The sequence below is a fragment of the Propithecus coquereli genome, unplaced genomic scaffold (genome assembly GCF_000956105.1).
Source record: "Propithecus coquereli isolate 6110/MARCELLA unplaced genomic scaffold, Pcoq_1.0 Scaffold644, whole genome shotgun sequence".
Lineage (NCBI taxonomy): Eukaryota > Metazoa > Chordata > Mammalia > Primates > Indriidae > Propithecus > Propithecus coquereli.
Genome location: NW_012152441.1, coordinates 422,737 through 443,489, shown reverse-complemented (window position 1 = coordinate 443,489; position 20,753 = coordinate 422,737). Strand labels below are relative to the sequence as shown.

Genomic DNA, 20,753 nt, shown 5'->3' with positions numbered 1-20,753 from the left:
TCTGACCCGTATTGCAGATTTATAGCACATTTTAGACCCATGGCAGGGTAAGTGTCTCCTCTCAGTACCTTTACTTTTCAAAGTTTTCTCAGGTCTTCTCTCCTGTTTGTCCTTCCAGATAAACTTGCCATCCGTTTGGCGAAGTTCCAGCAAAGGATTTTGCCTAGAATTTCATGAAACCTGGGAGTGACTCTGGGAGAAATGGATACATTCCCAGGATTCAACTTTCTCAGCCACGAAACACGGTGCTTCTCTGCCTATCCAGCCCATTTGTGAACGTTTGCATTTCTCTCGTAGGGGCCTCCAGCCCCCGTCTCACACAGCCAGCAGCAGGTCCCCAGGCCCCCGCCCCAGTCCCGTACCGAGCCAGGAAGGGCGCGTTTCTCCCACGGCTCGGCTGTCTGCCCTGCGCTCCCGTAGCCATGTGCCCGGCCGTGCGCTGCCCGCAGGTCGTCTTGATTTGGTTTGGCTCCATGTTTCCCGAACTCTCTGCCAGTTGTACCTTCTCTTTTCATGTCATTGTGACCTGTCCGTCTTGATCTGTGAACCCCTGCTGGCACGGTCCGGGCCAAACGGATTTTCTTTGTTCATATGCTGTCCTAGCGCCAGGGAGGGCCAATAGTATGAAAAGCAAACTGGAGCTGATGGCAAGTAGACCAAGAATACTGACATTCATGCTGAACCACTGACAGTTCCCCCTTCAGATGAACACGCGGGGAGCAGCGGGGGCGCCATTCGTCGTGTTAACACAGGAAGTGTGGGCTGCTTTCCCCTTCCTGAGGGCGAGGCGGGGGCACCCCCACCCCCTGCTGCGGCTCCCCAGGCAGACAGCAAAGCCTGCTATCAATAAATGACACCTGTGGGGTTTAGGGAGCGAAATTGAGATTTTTTTGCCAGTCTTTCAAATGAAGTGCGATCAAGGTTCCGACGGAAACGCTGGCGGTGGGAGGCGGGGAGGAGGCTCTCTGCACCTTGATGTTTCTGTTTGTCTCTGCAGCTTCAGACAACCACTGTGCTTGCCTTGTGCCACAGAAACAGATGTGTTTAATTCTCCCCGCTTCTTAAAAGGACGTAGCTGCAGCCTGTGTGGCTGCACGGACGGTGCCCGTGTTAGTCTGCCGGGGCGGCCGTAACGAAGTCTTAACTGCCAGGTAAGAGGCATCCGAGCTGCAGACTCTCACCTGGACACATGCCCCCTGTGGAAGGCAGGGCAGTCCTTGCTGGTGGACCTGTGGGCCTGTTCTCGGCCTGTCCAGACGCCGTTACTCCAGCAGGCCTGTTCCTGGCCTGCTGTGGGCCCTGTAACGCCGGCAGGCCTTGCTGCTGGGGTTGCACCTGCTGAGTCTGGGTCCTGTGGCTGCGGCTGGTGGGAGGTATTTGCCAAACATCTGAACAGCCGCCATCTGCCACGGGCCAGCCAGCCTTTGGACAGGGCCTTCTGACTACACTGCCTGCTACTTAGCATGTTAGTGATACGTCCAGATGTTCAAGGACCATTTTCTGATTTAAAAAACTCTGTGTTTAATAAGGACTTTCGGCAGTTGTAAAAGATTTACAGCACAACTGAGTCTGACGGTGCCCACCGTGTGCTATTCTGGCCCAGTCACATGTCACGATTTGTCAGCAGGTGCTTCCAAAACAGGGCCCGTCAGACACCCCACGCACCTAGTCTAGCGCTTATTTTTCTTTCCTTTCATTGCAGTTTTCGTTACTATTTATTAATTCCTACGATAAACTTGTCACTAGAAAGCACAGTCCCAGAAATGTCAGGTCCAAAAGCTGGGATGGTCATGTTGGTGACAGGTGCCTGACATACTCATTGCGAAGTGAAAATATCACAGCCACAAACTCGTATTTTTCAGTGTCCTGCATAGTTCTAGAAATATCCCAGCTTGTCGACTGCCTGGTGCTTCCTCTGTGACAAGGAAACTCTCCTTTCCTGGGCAGGGTGAAGGACATGGGCCATAGGGGAGCCCCAGCCAGTTAGGGTGTAACCAGCATCTCCTCTCTATCCCTTAAGCCTTTTATTGGACCAAGTTGGTTCCAAAATGACACAAGTGCCTCCTTCTCTGTGTGACATCACCCACCTCACTGGCCTTGGCCCGAGTGTTCTTATCTCCCACGCAGGAGGGTTGTGTCATCTCTACAGTCCCTTGCGGCACCAACATCCTGTGATTTTGATGTGACCACTGGACCCATGGACATGTCTAAACCAGCACCTTGTGCTCATCCTGAGCCTCCGGTCTGCATACATCTGGGCGGCTGTCACTGTCTTGTCTGAGGCCTACCCCTTTTCTTACTGGGTGCGGGGAGCTCACAGCACCAGGGTGTGCGGATGTGCGAACCTCAGCCCTGGTTTTCTCTTGACATCTCTACCTTTATTCTCCCCGTGACCCAATTTCCTATATTCTTTTCTTTAAATTTAAAATGCATCGATTTGTATTTTGAATAAGTAATACATGTATGTAGTTCATGATGTTACAATGATGAAGAGCCTCCCTCCCATTCCTGTGCTGTTCTCCTGGCTCCCACACTCACCCCACGGTCGGAGGTTTCTAGACATTCTCCCTTCCAGGGAACTTTTAGGCACATACATGTCTGTAAGTACATATCATGCGTGTATATTTACAGACAAATATGTGTTACTTCCTCCTTTCCCCACAAGCGGTATCGTACTATACACATTATTCTGCTACTTATTTTTGTCATTTATCAATGTAGCTTGTGTATTTTTTTCACATCAGTACGTAAAATACTTCCTCATGATTATTTTAAAGCTACAAGGATTTTATTGTACGAATGTATCATTTATTTCACTGACCGATTTTTTTAACATAATGATCTCTTCTATAGGCAGCTTAGTTAACAGTTGAAAGCCTGAGTTGGGGATTAGGATCCAGTTTGAATCCTGCTTTCTCAACTCACTCGCTGTGTGAGTGTGGGCACGTAACTTGATCTCTCTGTGCCTCAGTTTTATCCAGTACGATAATAGTGCCTACCTTGGCTGGGCTCAGGAACGACATTACCTAACTTCAAATTATACTACAGAGCTGTAGTAACCAAAACAGCATGGTAGTCACATAAAAACAGCACATAGTCCAATGGGATAAAAATAAATCCACACATCTATAGTGGAACTCATCTTTGACAAAGGTGCCAAGAGCATACAGTGGGGAAAAGACAGTCTCTTTGATAAATGGTGCTGGGAAAACTGGATATCCACATGCAGAAGAATGAAAGTAGACCCTTATCTCTCACTATACACAAAAATCACACCAAAATGGATTAAAGACTTAAATCTAAGACCTGAAACTATGAAAATACTAAAAGAAAACATTAGGAAAATGCTTTGGGACATTGATCTGGGCAAGGATTTCTTGAGTAATACACTAAAGCACAGGTGGCCAAAGCATAATTGGACAGATGTGATCATATCAAGCTAAAAAGCTTCTGTACAGCAAAGGAGACAATCAACAAAGTGAAGAGACAATCCACAGAGTGGGAGAAAATATTTGCAAACTACCCATCTGACTCAGGATTAATAACTAGAATATATAAGGAGCTCCAACAACTTGATAGAAAAAAATCAAATAATCCAATAAAAAATGTGCAAAGGATCTGAATAGACATTTCTCAAAAGAAGGCATACAAATGGCCAACAGGTGTATGAAAAGATGTTCAACATCATTATTCATCAGAGAAGCGTAAATCGAAAGAACAGTGAGATATCATCTCACCCCAGTTAAAATGGCTTTTATCAAAAAGACAGACAGTAACGAATGCTGGTGAGGATGTGGAGAAAGGGGAGCCCTTATACACTGTTGGGGATGTAAATTAGTGCAACCACCATGGAGAACAGTATGGAGGTTTCTCAAAAAACTAAAAATAGAACTAACATATACCCAGCAATCCCATTGCAAGGTATATACCCAGAGGAGGGGAAATCAGTATATTGAAAAGATATCTGTACTCCCATGTTTATTGCAGCACTATTCACAATAGCCAAGATTTGGAATGTCCAACAATGTTGTCCAACAATGTCCAACAATGAATGAATGGATAAAGAAATTGTGATACATATATATACACAATGGAATATTCTATAGTCACAGAAAAGAATGAAATCCTGCCATTTACAAGGACATGGATGGAACTGGAGAACATTATGTTAGGTGAAATAAGCCAAGCACAGAAAGACAAATCTCTCATGTTCTTACTCATAGGTGGCAGCTAGATATTAAAACCCACTGATCCCAAGGAGACAGAGAGTAGAGTGACGGTTACCAGAGGCTGGGAAGGGTAGCAGGGAGGAAGGATAAAGTGGTTAATGATTGCAAAAACATAGTTAGTTAGATAGATTGAATAACATTTGGTAGCACAAAGAAGTGACTATAATCAATAATAAGTTCAGGTATACTTTAAAACAACGAAAAGAGTGGAATTGGAATGTTCCTAACACAAAGAAATGATAAATGCCTGAGCTGATGGAAACCCCAGTTACCCTGATTTGATTAATTTGCATTGTGTGCCTGTATCAAAACACCACATGTACCCTATAAAGATACACAACTATTATGTATCCATAATAATTAAAAATTAAAAAAAAATGTATCGCCTGTTTTTTTCTTGTTACTTACAGTAAAATGGCAGAGGAGACAGATACATTGAGGCAAGAACCATTAAACAAAAGGGAATTGGTACCTGGTGATTTTGAACATCCTTCCCTCACCAGATGACGCTAAATGTGCTAAAATCACAGGATCGTGCAGCTGGGCATAAAGACACATGCCCCTGGGAGTGCTACAGCCTCAAGGAGATTCAGAGAGGACCCTGAGCCTCCGCTGAGACCCCAGCCCTGGCCAACACCTGGTTACAGCCTGGGGAGACCCCGAGCAGGGGACCCCGTTATGCCATGCTCTGACTTCTGACCCATGAAAACAATAAGATAATACTTGCATTTTTTGTTTTATCTGTTATTTTGTGTTAATTTGTTATACGGCAATAGAAAACTAATAATGCACCTTATGATTTTACAGTTTATACACCAAGCAGAAGAATAAATAAACCCACGCTTAGAACCTCTCAGTATAATGTAATATGCTCATAAAAAGGGAGTAGTATTTTGCGATAATTTTGAGATTGCTATCTCAGAAAAGTAATACAGAGTAATTCATGTTTTCTGAATATTATCAGCAGAAAACCACAAATCAAGCAAGGTATTTACTACACACCTGCAGGGGTAATTTTGCCACCGCAGAGAATGCAATTTTACCAGTGAGGAAGGGGTCTGGGAGCACACAGACACTGGGACCACGGAAGGAGGCGGCGACGCGGGGCTGCGGCGGGGGCAGTGCTCACCTGTGCTTCACCCAGGTGTCAGCCTCGCTGGCTCGGTCCGTGTAGTTTTCCGGCAGGAAGCCCCGGCGGCCCGTCCTCTGGGAGACCCCGATCACCCAGCCCTCGCTGGCTTCCTCCTGCTGAGTGGGGTCCACAAAGATGTAGTCGCCCGGACTCAGCGTGAGCTCGTCCGCGTTCTGGGGTTTGTACTGGAATAGGGCCCTCAGGGTCTAGAAAAGAGGCGGGTGGCATCACGTCCTAAGCGAGGATTTGCATCGGGAAACGGCAGCAATGGGAGGCCTGTTACATGCTGCCTCCTGCTTTCTGGCTCCTTTGATGTGTTCTGTGTCCCCAAGACAGTGTCCCAGCCTTTGCTGGTGACACAGAGCATAGTGTGTAACAAAATATAGCACAGAACTCTCCGGAAAAATTTAGAAATAAAATTTGTATCTATCTATCTATCTAGCTAGCTATCATCCATCCACGTACTTATTTTGTAGACGAAAGATCTCAAAGCATAACCAGACGTTCACAGGCACCCTCCCTGGCGTGAGGTTATTCACAGCTTCTCTTGGGACGCAGGACGCGGTGGACGCATTCGCGTCGCTCCCTGAAAGGAGCAGCGCACACTTTCGCTCCACGCCCAGGGTCTCACGGGGAAGGAGGTCCTTGAATGAGGCTTTGCCCAAATCGTTGTTTAAAATGAATTAATAAGCAAAACATGTGTTCATATACCTTTACGATAGTCCTTTCTTATATCAGAAATGCTTCTACTTTGTTTTAAAATCTCTGTGCATCTGCAACTCATATGAAAGAATGCCCGTTCCAAATCGCACAAGAAAGGAAATGGTTTTAGAGAAGGAAGAGCTCTCATTTCTATTAGAACCCCTCGGCTGGAGGCCCCCAGGGGTGCGTGTTGTCAGGTGGGTGGCCGTTCCTGCACATGGAGAGGGTCCCATCCAGCCACACCCGCCAGCCTCCTGGCTGAGTCTCACCTGGTAGTGCACGAAGCGCATGTCCCGGGAGTAGAGTGCCGCGGTCCACTGGCAGCCGTGGCCGGGGTGGACGGCTCTGGCCAGCTGCTCCAGCGTCCGCTGGTGGTGGGGGTAGAACTTGTGGGCCAGGGTCAGGTGCAGCTGCTTGGTGCAGGGCTTCACGGCGCAGTCTGTGGGGGCAGGGAAGCACAGGGGCGTGGGGGCACCTTTACCTACGGCGCCACACCCCGGGAAGGGCAGCAGGAACACCTGCACGTGCAGCGCCCCTGCCTCTCCCCGCCCCTTCCCTGCACTGCGGCACCTCGTTATAAAGGAGGTGGCTGGACACCTGCAGACTCCTGGAGACAGGAAAGAGGAGGCATGGAGATGAGGGTGCAGGGTCTCTGGGACTCCCAGTTTGCAAGCTGGTTGCCCAAACACACGACTCAAATGTACAGAGTAAACGGCGTCTGCGCTCCCTGGCGTGCGCACGTTCCTCAGCTGCCTGGACTCAGGCCCGAGCTCCAGGTCAACGGCTTTCTGTTCAGTTGTACAGTCTCACTCAGGAAGCAAGGAAACCCTATAAAACATGCAGTGTCTCTAATGTGTGCCTTGTTTTGGTCAAGCGGGAAGTCCCGGGAGTGGCTGAGCCCCAGGTTTTTGGGGTGACCTCTGCCCCCACAGCTCCAGCGCTCTCTTGCAGGAATCTCAGGTCAGGAGCAGAGTGCCCGGTGTCACCAAAGCAGCCAGGATCTGATTTCAGCCGGCCACGGACTGTTTTATGTTCTGGGGGTGGTCGCTGTCATGACGGGAACAGCACCGACTTTGGTATCAGATAGACCTGGCTTTGTACTCCATTGTGCCCCTTAGCAGGGCGACCTTGGCCGTGCATCTTGGCCTGACCTGGCTTCCGTTTCGACAGCTTTGCTTAAGGACAGCGAGAGCTGCCTGCCGGGGCTGTGGTGGGGACCCAGTCCCCTGACATGCGGCTTCCTGCTGAGACTGCCATCTCTTGGCGCTCAGTGGTCACCTGCCGCCTCTCCCTGGCAAGGCCTCCCAGACAAGCAGGACCTGTTCTCCCCTAAGCCGTGCCAGGGGCAATTCAAGCTCTTCCTGGGGACTTGCATACAGCCCTCCCACGCCCACGTCTCCTGCGCCAGCGGCGAGACCGTGGCAGCAACCGCAAAGCCCTGCAGTCTCCGCGCCGCGCCGCCCCGCGCTGCTGGCTGAGCAACTGAGAGCAGGAGGGTGTAGGTGGAGGGGAAATTCCTTTTCTGACATGTTTTGGCAGTGAGGGAGGACGGCCTTGCCACGTGAACGAGCGTGGCCGGGGAAAGACCCGCTGCGGTTGTCATCTGAGTGGCATCCGAGTGAGTCACACCCTCTGAATGGGCCCTTGTCTTTCCTCCTCTCTGTGGCCCAGGCCCTGGGGGTTTTGCTGGGCAGGGCCAGCGGGGGCAGGACGCCCGTGCACTTGCCCTGAGAGGGACCCAGGCCCCTGCGGAGCTGTGACTGGACACTCCTCACCGAGGAAGGCCCCTCCTAGCCGCCCCGCCAGGGTCAGGCCAAGGGCATGGGCTGCGGAAGGGCAGAGCGGAGCCTGCCCAGGGTTGGGACGTGGACATGAGGGCAGAGCTGGCCCCCCAGGAAGTGGGGCCCCAGCGTGAAACCCGGGCCGGGTGGAGCGAGACGGAACCGGGTCCAGGCGCCAGTCCCACCGCACTGGGTGGAGGACCGTGCGGGTGTCCTGGGGCTGCCATAACAAACCCTCACACACTGGGTGGCTTAAAACAGCAGAAATGGACCCTTTCCCAGTTCTGGAGGCCAGAAGTCCAAGATCAAGGTGTCGCTGGGCTCTGCTCTGCCCCACTCCAGGGGACACCCTTTCCTGCCTCCTGCAGCTTGCGGTGACCCAGACGCCCCGTGGCTCGTGGCGGCATCACTCCAGTCTCTACCTCTGACCCCATGTGGCCTTCTCCTCTGTGTCTGTGTCTCTCCTCGTCTTACGAGGACACCCGCCATTGCATCTGGAGTCCGCCCTCATCCAGCGTGACCTCATTTGAAGGAATCACATCCGAAAAGACCCTATTTCCAAATGAGGTCACCCTCTGAGGTCCCTGGTGGACGTGCATTTTCAGGGACACGACTCAGCCCAGCGCAGTGACCTTGGGCAGACACTTTACCCTTGGCAGCCTCAGTCTCCCCATGTTTAAAATGAGACCCAGCTGGGAGTGGCAGGAAGAGTAAGTGACACGCCAAGCCTGCCCTGAGGCAAGCGATGCGACACTCACATCAGGACAACAAGAACCTTTTAGAGGAACGGACACTAAAGCGCCGTCATTCGATAAAGGCGGCTGGTCCACAGAGACCTGGTGACTTTACAATTATCCAGCAGATCTTGTTCTCAGACCCCCGGGCCGGCAGCCAAACCTGTAAATCCCACTCCAGGATTCACGGATCTATTTCTGGGCCGGGACCCACGCTTCCCACCCGTCTGAGGATGGGGCAGACAGCAGGGGGCCTCCCACCAGGGCCCGCGGCCCCTGCGGTTCAGAGCTGGCAAACCACGGCCACGCTGAGCACTTCTGTGTGCCGGGAACTCTGGGGGCGGTTCCACGAAAACGGCAACCAGAGCGAGAGCCCCGCCATGTCGCAGAGAAAGGAAACGGACCGAAATGACTGGATTCAGGTCCCGGCCCCGATGGGGAGGCAGGAAAACATCCCCACACCGGGGCTGGTGTTCGGAGAAAAGGGGAATTTTGCTGATTCTCAAAGCGAGTCTAGAAAAATCTTTGCCCTGAGAGGCCAAGGAGAGGGGAGCGAGCTCATGCTGGGAAACTGACGTCATCGGGTGGGCTACGTTTCTCCTGGGTGGGGACGACCCCGAGTGACCGTTGTCACCGGCTGCGCCCACTCCTGCCTGGTGTTCGGGGCACCCTCTGGCGGTTTCCCAGGCCTCCGGCACATCGCTAAGCATTTTGAAAAACCACATCCATGCAAACAAGGCGAGTCCTGCTGACGGAGAAGACCACGGTGTGTCCCGCGCCCTCCTACTCGCCTGCGTTTTTGAAGGACGCAGCGGCTCAGTGAGGAGGCCTGGTTAAATTGTTCAGCCTCAGGTTAAGGTCAATGTGCTTGGCTGCAAATCGAGAAGTGGGGAGTAGAGACGTGCAGGCTGGGGCAGGTGCAGCCCCTGCGCCCAGGAGGACGCCCGACCTGCCGTCCGAGCTTCGCTGCCGGACCCCAGTTCCCTGGCGTGCAAGCTGGGTGTGCGCAGCCCGGGACATGAGGGCTCAAGCACTGCTCACCGGGCCCGCGTTCACAGCTGGCCGGGGCTGCCTACCTGCTAAGACAGAGGCTTCGGTGGCAAAGGTCACCGCAAATTCCCGGATGACGTCGGCGGGGCTGCCGCTGAGGAAGAAGCCGAGGTAGCTGATGGAGGAGTGGAGCACCAGCGGGACGGCCGGCGGGAAGGCGCCCAGGACCCTGTCCCCGGCTCTCTTCAGGGCCTCGTACAGGCATTCCACCTTCTGGTCTTCACACTGAGGGAAGAGGCAGACGAGGGTCCTCGTCTCTGGTTAGAGTTTAATTAATAAAAACCATACAGCAATCAAGGTGAGACTCTCGTGTTCAAACTGTTATGGCAATTTGTGATAATGATAATGTGTGTCTGAGGTTATGGGTTTGTTTATAGTTCAATATGTCAAGTGAAATTTTTTCTGGAGTGGAATCTCCTCTAAGTGCCCCGGTAGGAAATCCCCGGTCACCCTGGCAGCGTCCCCCTCTCCATGTCCTGTTGGTGTGACCCCGTGTCTGCCCGGAGTCCGTCCTCCGTCCTGCGGGCCATGGCTTTCTCGGGATTACAGGATTTGGCTTCTGGAGGTTTCCTGCAGTCTCGGAGGCAGCTGTGGGGGCCACGGCTCAGAATCCACACTCTGGGCTGAGGCTAAGCATGCGAGGACAGCGGTCACGGCTCTGCCTGGGCGCCTTGTGCCAGGGCAGCCCTGCGGCGAGGCGCTCCCTGCCCTCCTCCCCTCCCCCGCCAGGTCCTTCCTCCTCCTCTGTCCTTCACGGGATCTTCCCAGTGACTCTCTCCATGTGGAATTCCGCCCTGGGGTCTGCTCCTTGCAGGGCCTGACCCCTTCTTCTGGACCCTCTTCCCACCTTGCCACCCCACCCGACGCAGCAGGCACCGCCTGTCACCAGGAGAGACTGGTGTCGCCGCTCAGCCTGAAAACCAGGCGCTGACAGGCGAGGACACCCCCTTGCCCGCCTTGTCCCACCCACACCCCACCGTGTCCCACAACCAGGCACGGCGCCTCTGTTCTGGGCGCGGAGCTGCACGCCGCCCTGGCCCGGCCATTGCCTGGCCTTGAAGACCTTCCCTGGTGCCACGGGCCACCTCGGACCACGGTGAAAACTCAGACACAACGTCCCCCCGCAGGAGCCGAGCCAATCCCTTCCACCTCCGGCTGCCGGCACAACTCGGATTTCCACAGCCCTTTTTATCCGCCACAGTGTAAACCGCATCATAGTCGCCAGTGTGCGTCCCTTCTCCCCCGGGGACCGGGCACCGGCTGCGTCCCTCCTGCCGATTCTCTCCCTGCTGCTCTGGCTGTGACCAGAAAAGTGTGCGGAAGGCCCTCAGCACGTCCCATGGAGCGAGGGACTCAACGTTCACGAACCGGCCCACACTGAATTTCCGGGTCTCGAGCACAGTCAAAGTATAGACATGGCCGTAGCCACTGTCACCCCTCGGTGGGCGGCGTTTTCATATTCCAGCATTGCAGGCGTAGGGTGGATCTCTGTACACTGCCGCCCGCACGGGTGCTCAGCCACCCACGGTGGGGTCGGATGCGGGGTGCGGAGCTGTGGGGGGGCAACACCACAGAAGGGAGGCGTGTGTCTGTGTCTGTGTAATTGCATGTGTCCGTGTGTGCTTGTGTGTGTGTCTGTGTGCATCTGTATGTGCCTGTGTCTCTGTGCCTATGTGTCTCTGTGTATCTGTGCGAATGTGTCTGTGTGTGTTTGTGTATATCTGTATGTGTATGTGTGTCTACGTCTGTGTGTGTGCCTGTGTATGCCCGTGTCTGTGTGCATGTGTGTCCGTGTGTGTCTGTATATGTGTATCTGTGTGTATGTGTCCATGTATGTCTGTGTATCTCTGTGTGCATATGTATGTATGTAAGACGATGACTCTGTGTCTCTGTGTGTATGTATGTAAATGTGTATATGTACGCGTCTCTATGTGCATATGTATGTAACTATATATGCATGCATGTATGTGCACACCTGTGCATGTATGCATGTGTGCACACATAAGGGTGTGTATGCGTGTGCATGTATTCATGTAAGTGTGTGCACATGTATATATTTAAATGTGTGTATATAAGTGTGCACATGTATGTGTATATGTATGTATGCAAGAGTGTGTATGTATGTGTGTACACATGTATGTAAGTGTGGGCATATGTATGTAGTTGTATGTATGTAAATGTGTGTGTGTAAATGTGTGTATGTACGTATGTATGTAAGTTTAGGTGAGTTTATGTCGATAAGCATGTGTATATATACAAGTGTGTGCATGTATGTACGTGTGTGCACATGCATGTATGTAAGCATGTGCATATGTATACAAGTGTGCGTGCATGTATGCATGCGTGTATGTAAGCACGTGTGTATGTACGCGTGTGTATAAGCACATGTGTGTATGTGTGTATGTAAGCATGCATGTGTGTATATAAGTGTGGGCGTGTGTATATATGTAAGTGTGTGTATGTATGGAAGTGACTGCATGTATGTATGTGTGTAAGCATGTGCGTATGTATGTGTGTGTGTGTATGTATGGAAGTGTGTGTGTACGTACATGTGTGTGTAAGCACATATGTCTGTACGTGTGTATGCTTGTGTGCATGTAAGCATGCATGTGCATGTATGTAAGTGTGGGTGTGCGTGCTCCCAGTGGCCGGGGGAAGGAGCTGGCAGGCCGGGTCTGCTCTCACCGCCGGGCCTGAGCGTGTCTGGTGTCTGCACTTGTTTCACTGCTGGCTTTGGCTGCCTTTTCTTTGCCTGCAGAGCTCCCAAGGGCAAGCCAGAAAGGAGTCTGATTGGCACAAGTGCCATCGATGTCAACGTAGGGTGACAACTCACCCGGTTTGCCCGGGGCTTTCCCAGGTTTAGTCCTGTGTCCGGGAATCCCCGGGTCTCGGGCAGTCGGGCGAGGGCTGGCTTTGGGAGGTGCTGCTGCTCCTGGGATGTCCCCAGAAATCTTCCCTACAGAGGTTTTCTTTCTCCTCCGCCCGTTCTGAGGAGCCCGGTGCAGGGGTGGGGGTGCCGCGGGCCCTGACAGGGCCCCTGAATTGGGGGATCGAGCCCATTCCCCGAGAGCAGAGTCCGGGCCGGGCCAGGGCCGCAGACCTGGGTGTGTCGCTCCAGGTTCCCCTGTCGGCAGCCATGGAGGATGTGGCCGTTTGCTCCTCCCTCATTCTCATGTCCCCTCCTTCTCCCTGGAATGACTCCCACGTCCTTCTCACCTTCCCGGAGCCCTGGGAAGCTGCCCATTTGACCGTTGTCTAAGTTGGAGGGCTTGTCCCTGGGACAGGGAGAAGTTCTGCATCTGTGACTAGCCAGCAACCCCCACTCCTCAGTGGACTCACCATGCATCCAGGTGGCACCCACTTTGTTTCCGGCACTGTGCTATCTCTGGGTGCAAAGAGGACTGAGGCACTACCGTCCCTCTAGGACTCACTCTGGTGAGAGGTGCAGAGCTGCACCAGACACACCACCCACAGGACATGAACGTGCCACTAGAGATGTGCACAAAACACGGGCAACAACCCCCTCTACCTTGGGAGCTGCAGAAAACTTAAAAAGGGGACGGGATAAACGAGTTGGGTCCTGAAGGATGAGTAGGAGTCGACCAGCTGAGGCAAGGAGGAAAGTAAAGGACAGCCCACGTGAAGGGGCCAGCTGACACTACGGTTCTGACATACCATTCAAATAAATCAGCTTTGTCCTGTCATTGCCTTGTTGTCACAGAGAAATGACTTTGGCCGCAGTGATGCTGAACATTAAAGGCACATTTGCCGACTCACCGTGAAGAAGTCACAGAGTGTGACGTGGGGGAAGACCTCATGGGCTCTATTCTTTGCACACTGACGCTTGCTCTCCCTCCAGAACTCCTGAAGTTTGTCCAGCAGGGCCCCCGTGGGGCAGAGGAAAAGGGCATACTCTTGGGGGATGGGGTCGTCCAGGGAAGGGTCATTGCGATGGCAATGCAGCCTGCAACAGAGAAGGGGCCACCTTCACCGGGTGTCACGACAGAGCTATTGCCCCATCGATGACAGACGACAGCAGTGACAGCAGGGCAGAATCGTGGGGGTACAGAGCACGCGACATGTGTGCGGCAGGTAAGTCCATCCTCCAGCTGTGCGCGGTGGGACACGCCCAGCAGCGGGGCCGTGCGTGCCCGCAGACGCGCTGAGCGTCCACCCTGCTCCCGGACCCACGTTATCTGATTCCAAAGCCAAAGACGGAGAAAATGAAAGAGGGTTTACAGGAAGACTCAAAACCTACCCTTCAAATGATTTTGTAGAAAAATCCACAAAATCCACAAGGGGCGGTCCAAGCCTCCCCTTGGTGTTGAACAATTTTGTGGAAAAAACGCATGTGTTTATTTTACCTCAAACTTCAAATTAAATATAAAAATCAAAACTACAAAAAACTAGGCAACGTTTAGGTGGTCACTATATTTTCTTTCGATTCAGTAAGTTGTTATTATTATTATTTTTTGAGACAGAGTCTCACTCTGTTGCCCGGGAGAGCATGTGGTGGTGTCAGCCTCGCTGATAGCAACCTCAAACGCCTGGCCTCAAGTGATCCTCCCGCCTCGGCCTCCCAGAGTGCTGGAATTACAGGCGTGAGCCACTGTGCCCAGCTAGTAAATTATTTTAGATTCAAGGAAAAATGCTGCACGACCCAGCATACGAGTCCGTTCTCACTAATAATAAAAACAGAAATGGGAACAACCTCGAGACACCATTTTTCTCGTCTGTCAAATTAACCAAGGTATTTTTAGGGATGAAAGTTATGCTCGGTGGTGTCAAAGGCGCAGCAGCAACTCGAGGATGAATCTGTACAACCCTTATATTCATATGAAGCAATTTGCGGACACGGATCAAGAGCCTTAACGTACCCACACCCTGTCAAAATTCTACTTCCAGAAATTTGTCCCAAGGAAAGAGGAAAAATACTGTATGGTCAAAACTTTACATATGAAATTTTACTGTAGGGTTATTTATAAAAGGGAAAGAGAAAAACCTAGATAAATGATAGTAAATGATAGCAAACCTATCATGTATAATTTCAGTGGAAATTATGGTTTTGAAAGATTTCTAATGACTCAGGGACGTGCTTGTGGTAGAATCCTGAGTTTAGAGAGCAGCGAGCATCTGCGTGGGGAAACGCTGGTTGTGAAGAGCACGTCCTTCACATAATATAAACAAAATGTAAACAAAATGCTAATTGAGGTAGCGATGCCCCTTCACGTCTTGGCTCCCCCTTCCCCCTTGCTAGAGTTAACCCCAGCTGTGGATTTGCTTTGTTTTCTCCCAGAAATTTAAGCGACAAATCTATAGAGAGTACTTGCTTTGCATAAATCCCAAAGTGTTGGGATTACAGGCGTGAGCCACTGCGCCCAGCCCAGTTGCCAATTTTGAATTAAAACCCAAGCCCACTGCTGTGAGGACGTGGTCAATTACGACTCAGCCAGTGAGACTGGGAGACCCTCCAAGAAACAGGGAGACAACCAGGTCCCCGAGACCCAACCAAGAGTGGCAGACATCTCACTAGTAATCGGGGAAGTGCAAATTAAGGTACCACTAAAACAAAAAAGGTACCACTAAAACAATTTGTTGTTCAAATTATTGGGCGATTTGCATTTTCTACTGCACAATGTTCCTGTGATGTATTCCTGTTGACGCACACACATCTGTGTAAGTCCGTCGGTGTGAATCTGCTCGAGGCTGCGTGACAGTTTATATCCTACACATGTGTAATATCGGACTTGTTCATTCCCACATCGCTGGACGCTTACATCTTCTTTTTTTAAAATTTCATAACCGCGTGGTCAAGATCTTTGTACATGTCTCTTCAGGCGCTTTGCGTTTCTCCAGGGAATGTGCTTGGACGTGGGACTGCAGGGTGGTCGGCCGTGCCCTTGTCAAGGTCGGACAGACGCCCCAGCCTGCCCTCCACAGCGAGTGTGAGACCCTCCTCCCCTCCCCAACAACACTGGATGCTTTTTTGTTTTAGTGGTACCTTAATTTGCACTTCCCCGATTACTAGTGAGATGTCTGCCACTCTTGGTTGGGTCTCGGGGACCCGGTTGTCTCCCTGTTTCTTGGAGGGTCTCCCAGTCTCACTGGCTGAGTCGTAATTGACCACGTCCTCACAGCAGTGGGTTTGGGTTTTAATTCAAAATTGGCAACTGGGCTGGGCACAGTGGCTCACGCCTATAATCCCAACACTTTGGGAGGCTAAGGTAGGAGGATTGCTTGAGCCCAGGAGTTCAAAGATCAGCCTGGGCAACATAGTGAGATCATAGTGAGATCCCTGTCTCTACAAAAAATTTAAAAAACTAGCTAGGTGTGGTGGCCAGGAGTTGAAGGCTGCAGTGAGCTATGTTCATGCCGCTGCCCTCCCGCCTGAGTGTCAGAGCAAAATTCCACGTCTATAAAAAAAAAAATGGCAACTGGCTTTAGAGTTAGACGAGCCCCGAGTCTTCTGGGAACTTCCCTTGTCCTGTGGAGGGGTTGCATGTTTATGCCGGGCCTAGAGTTTCTGGAGGAGGAAGGGGGTTCCCACTGGGAACACCGGATAAATCTATTATCGGCATGTGTAGTCCTGCTGTCCTGCTGTGGGGAGGGTCTGGGGTCTGTCTGATCCTCACTGTGGCTACCCCAGAGCAGAGGCCTTCCTACCTGGGGACAGAAGGGTAGCATCATGGCACATCCAGGCCAGACAGGGTTTTGGAGAACAGGGGGTCCTCTCCTGGATCCCCAGAGCAGAAAACTGTGGCCCGAGGCGCCCGGCGGCTTGCAGAGTTGCATGGCTGGTGCCTGGTGGGCTGAGAGCCAGGGTGGGCTCTCACCCTGAGGCAGCCGCCTGCACCCCCAGGGGAGAGTTACGACCACCGGTAGACTCTCTTCCCATCAGTACGGCAGCCTCTATTTTATACCAGCAAATGGCTCCTCCCTAGTTAGTCAATGAAATCACATACATTTTTTTCTTCTTTGACAGTCAGATTTGGATTAAATGAGATTTTTAAGTGAAAAAAGCTTTGTTCCAAGTTCTCTCTCTTTTTCCATTTTGAACGAAGCCTGGGTAGGCTCAGAGCTATTTTCTTTCACTTTCACAATGGCCCCCATCCTACCCGGATGCTGGGCACGGCCCAGTGTCCGCCTCGGAGGGAGGGAGTCTCAGGCACAGGCAGCTCTGTCCAAACGCCTCCAGGCCCGAGAACCAGCCACACTCACCAGTCCTCCGCCTCCTCCGCCGTCTTCCTGCCCGTGGCTGCCAACGCCTTCAGCCTACAGGGAACAGACACAGGGCGCTCAGAGTCACGCCCTGCCTTCTTTGGAAAAGGGTCCGAACGGCGGGATGCTGCCTCACACCCACCAGACCCGCAGGGCGTGCCCCACGAGAGCCTGGCTGCCTGGCTTTCTGGCTGGGAGCTGGTCCCCTCCCTGGCTGTCCACTCTGCAGGGTCCAAGCACTCAGGACCTGACCTCCGCCCACCCCTGCAATCCGTCTCCCCTCCCACCCCCACACAGCACTGGAGTGAAACAGACCCACCTGTGGGTCCGGCAGTTGGCCGTGAGCGGTTACACCCCTGGCTGGGACACGAGCTTCCTACCCCGACATCCCTCAGCGAAATGGCACTGATCCTTCCAGCCCCGCTCACACGTGCTCCTCCTCCGGGAAACACCCTCCTTAGGCCGCCCAGGTCTGCTGCCCTCTCCCGCGTTCCCCACCGCACGAGCGCTCATCATGGCTCTCACGGCTCACTTGACGCGCGCGTCTCCCCCGCCAGACCTCGAGGTCCCTGAACCCGGGGTGGTGTCTCATTCATCATGGCAGCCCGGCTGTGTATCTGTTGAACTCCGTTTAGCGGACTGGACCACACAGAGCAGCACAGAGCACAGCTCAGGTAATTTATCGGGAGCTCGGGCTGGAAACGGCCCACATCCACGAGGAACCCCGCAGGGGGCTGCCTACGCTGCTGTTTCGGCGAACACTAGTGGGGTTGGGTTGTGGCTGCCTGGAGAGGTTTTAGCCGGGTGGCCTCGGCACGGAGCCTCACTAGGAGGAGCACCAGTGTAGGTGAGAAATGTAAAGCACATCTCTCCGTCCCCAACGTGTGTTTAATGTTTGAACTGGAAGGATGCTGGGTGTGAGCCACACTACGGCTTCAGTGGGGAACAGGTGGGGGCTCCTTCAGAGGCACCAGGAGCCCCCGACGCCAGCTGCCCTCTCCGGGCCCGGCGTCCGGTCTGCGCCTGGGAGGTGAGTGAGACAAGACGGGTCCAGGCATGAGTGACCCCGGCGGCCGCCCTGCACGCGTGTCACTCAGCTGCCCGTGAACGGAGCGCGAGGACAAGGCCCTGACTGGGGAGGAGAGGAAGGGGTCCGGCTGCAACGTGATTCCTCCCAAGTTGCTCGAGGACTTGTTACAGCGTCGGAGGAAAGGTCAGCTTCCTCCCGAACCCGAGGTTACTGAAAGTGTGTTTCTGATGTATTTTTCCACGCGAATAAGCATCTGAAAAGGACCCCGTCTAAGAAACCCCGTGTCTGTTTGGTTTCTGCCTCTCTGAGGGGGGCGACTCCTCGGATGAGAGGGACGGGCGGACGGTTTCTGTGGCTTCTTAGCCACTCACTTCACTCTAAGACAGTCAAGAGGTTCTACTTAAGGACGGACGCGTGGCTGTCCCTGTTCAGTTCAGGGACACAGTCCCGCTGACGGTTCTCCCAGCGGGTCTCAGCGTTAGAGACTGAGTGGGCTGTGGGGTCTTTCACGTTAGAGTGTGAAACACCGTGAAATGTCACCTTCAGAGTCCCTGAGCTGCACACAAAGAGGTTACAGCCAGGCCCCGGGGTAGGGGGGCGGCTCTGGGAGCACATGGCTTCTAATTCTCACACATTTCAAGGTCCCGCCTCAGCCGCAGGGCAGGTCAAGATCCTCTCATTTACGAAAAGCAGAAGAGGCCTGCTGCGGAGCCCGCGTCTCCCCGCGAGGAGCACGGCTGAGCAGGAAGCGGCGCGGGGGTCGGCAGGGGCCGGGCCGTACTCACGCGGTGTGCGCCGGGAAGCCCATGGCCAGGAGGGGGTCCAGGAGCGAGGGGGTGCTGCGGCCCCGGAGCTTGTTGGAGACCTTGGCGTAGAGCTGCGTCTCCCCCGCTGCCATCTCTTCCTGCCGAGGTGCGAGAGGCTCGCTCGTCTGCGCTCGCTGCAGGCGGGAGATAAAGCCGGGCAGAGTGGCGGGGCTGAGGCTGCGAGGAGAAACCTCAACCCCTTTTTGATGTTTCTGACAAAAGCCGATATCCTGTTTGCATGAGATATTGGTTTTCAGAACTCTCTTTGTGGGGTGTGGGGTGCATTGCCCACCAACCTTGTTGCCACGCCGGGGGTTCAGTCCCAAAGGCCCAACTGAGCCCCTCCATGGGACCAGTGTCTACACAGACCTGGGTGGCATTTGGGAGCAGGAGTGCCTGAGAGCGTGGGGGGAGGAAGTGGGAGCAGACGTTGGGGGTTCTCTGCTGGGTCCCCTGGCTGCCTACTCGAGCAACCCTGGATGTTAGTCCCCTTGTCTGCGAAGGAGATGTGGAGCTACGCTGTATCTGTTGTCCCTGCTTGCTTGAAAACTTTCTGGTTCCTTTAGTTATTCGTTGATTCATTTTTAGATTTTAAAAACTTTTAAAGTTTAATATGCATGTAGCAAAGTTGACGAATCGTAAGTGTACAGTTCAAAAAATTTCCATACAGTGAGCACAGCCCTCACTCCCCCAGGGCCAGCAATAAAACTGTGATCTGCAGCCTCCTCCACCCAAGGGGACATTTGACAATGTCTGGAGACGTTTTTGGGTCTCGCAGCTGTGGAGGGGCATGCGCTACTGGCACCTGGTGGATAGAGGCCAGGAATGCCACAGTCCACAGGGCAGGGTCCACCACAAAGAACCATCCGGCCCGGATGTCAGTAGTGGAGACTAAGGTGGAGGAGGCCTGCTCTAGAACGTTCTCAGAACCTCAGAAGCACCCCTGCCCTGCACCCAGCCTCCTCTAGTCGTCTGCTGCCTCCCTGCTGCCCTCACTGGCACATTAATTGTGCCTGTTTTTGAGCCTCATATAAAGAGAACCATATAGCACGTGCTCTATCATGGCTGGTTTCTTTTGCCCCAAATTATGTTTGTAAAATTTATCCACGTCACTGCTTGTAGCTCTTGTTGGTTCACTGTCATTGCTCTGTAGTATTCTATTAGATAAATATACAATAATTCATTCGTCCATTTCTCTGTTGCTGTACGCTGGGGAGGTTTTTGACTGTTTTGCAGTTGTGAATTACGCTGCTGAGGACATGGTTGTCCGTGTCTTCTAGTGCCCTGTGTGTGCGTTTCTGTTAGGTACGCACCTAGGAGTGGGACTGTTGGGTCACGGGGCGTGTGCATGCTTAGAGACTGCCGAGCAGTTTTACAAAGCGGGTGTACCAACCTGCCCCCTCGTCAGCCGTGGATGGGACTTACAGCTGCTCCACATCCCTGTTCGCACTTAATATTATCGGTCCCTTTAATTGTAGCCATTCTGGTGGGTGTGTAGTGGTCTCGCACTGCGGTTTTAATTTGCATTTCCCTGAGGGACAAGGATGTTGAGCACCATTTCATAGGCTTATTGGCCACTTGAATGTCTTCTCTGGGGAAGTGCCTGTTCAGATTTTCTGCTCTTTTTTTTCACTGGGTTGTTTGCTTTTTCTTATCAATTTGTGGGAACTCTGGTTTGAGTTTTCTGCATCCTGTTCAAGAAATTGTTGCTAATCCAACATTGATGAAGATAGTCTCCTGTGTTTTGTTCTAGAAGTTTTTTTTTTTTTTGAACTTTTACTGTTCATATTTAGCTCTGTGATCCATTTGAATTAATTTCGTGCACGGTGTGAGGTAGAGATAAAGTTTCATTTACTTTCCCATTGAAAAGGCCATCCTTTGCCCAGTGAATTGTAGTAGAACACTTACTGTAAGTCAGGTGACTGTACGTGTTAATCTTTTTCTGACTCCATTATGTTCTCTTATTAGATTCGTCCATTTTCGTGTCCATTCTACACTGTTATAACTACTGTGTTAAGTCCTCTTAGTCTGTCTTTCTCAAGATTGCCTTGCCTCTTCTAGGCCCTTTGCT

General features: G+C 52.5%; 1 protein-coding gene across 3 annotated transcripts in view; it reads right to left on the bottom strand.

Moving 5' to 3' along the window:
* UBASH3A (ubiquitin associated and SH3 domain containing A) overlaps positions 1-18,855 on the bottom strand; it is a 40,041-nt gene extending 21,186 nt beyond the window's left edge. For all 3 annotated transcript variants that reach the window (XR_001138122.1, XM_012659975.1, XM_012659976.1), the window contains exons 1-6: positions 18,662-18,855; positions 16,847-16,900; positions 13,406-13,592; positions 9,655-9,853; positions 6,333-6,502; positions 5,359-5,567 (exon numbers count right to left, since the gene is read on the bottom strand). Coding sequence is in view for 2 of the 3 variants with exons in the window: in XM_012659975.1 (XP_012515429.1) it covers positions 5,359-5,567; positions 6,333-6,502; positions 9,655-9,853; positions 13,406-13,592; positions 16,847-16,900; positions 18,662-18,774 (932 nt within the window). In the remaining variant the exon portion in view is untranslated. The remainder of the gene's footprint in view (positions 1-5,358; positions 5,568-6,332; positions 6,503-9,654; positions 9,854-13,405; positions 13,593-16,846; positions 16,901-18,661) is intronic.
* Between the last annotated feature and the right edge of the window lie 1,898 nt (positions 18,856-20,753).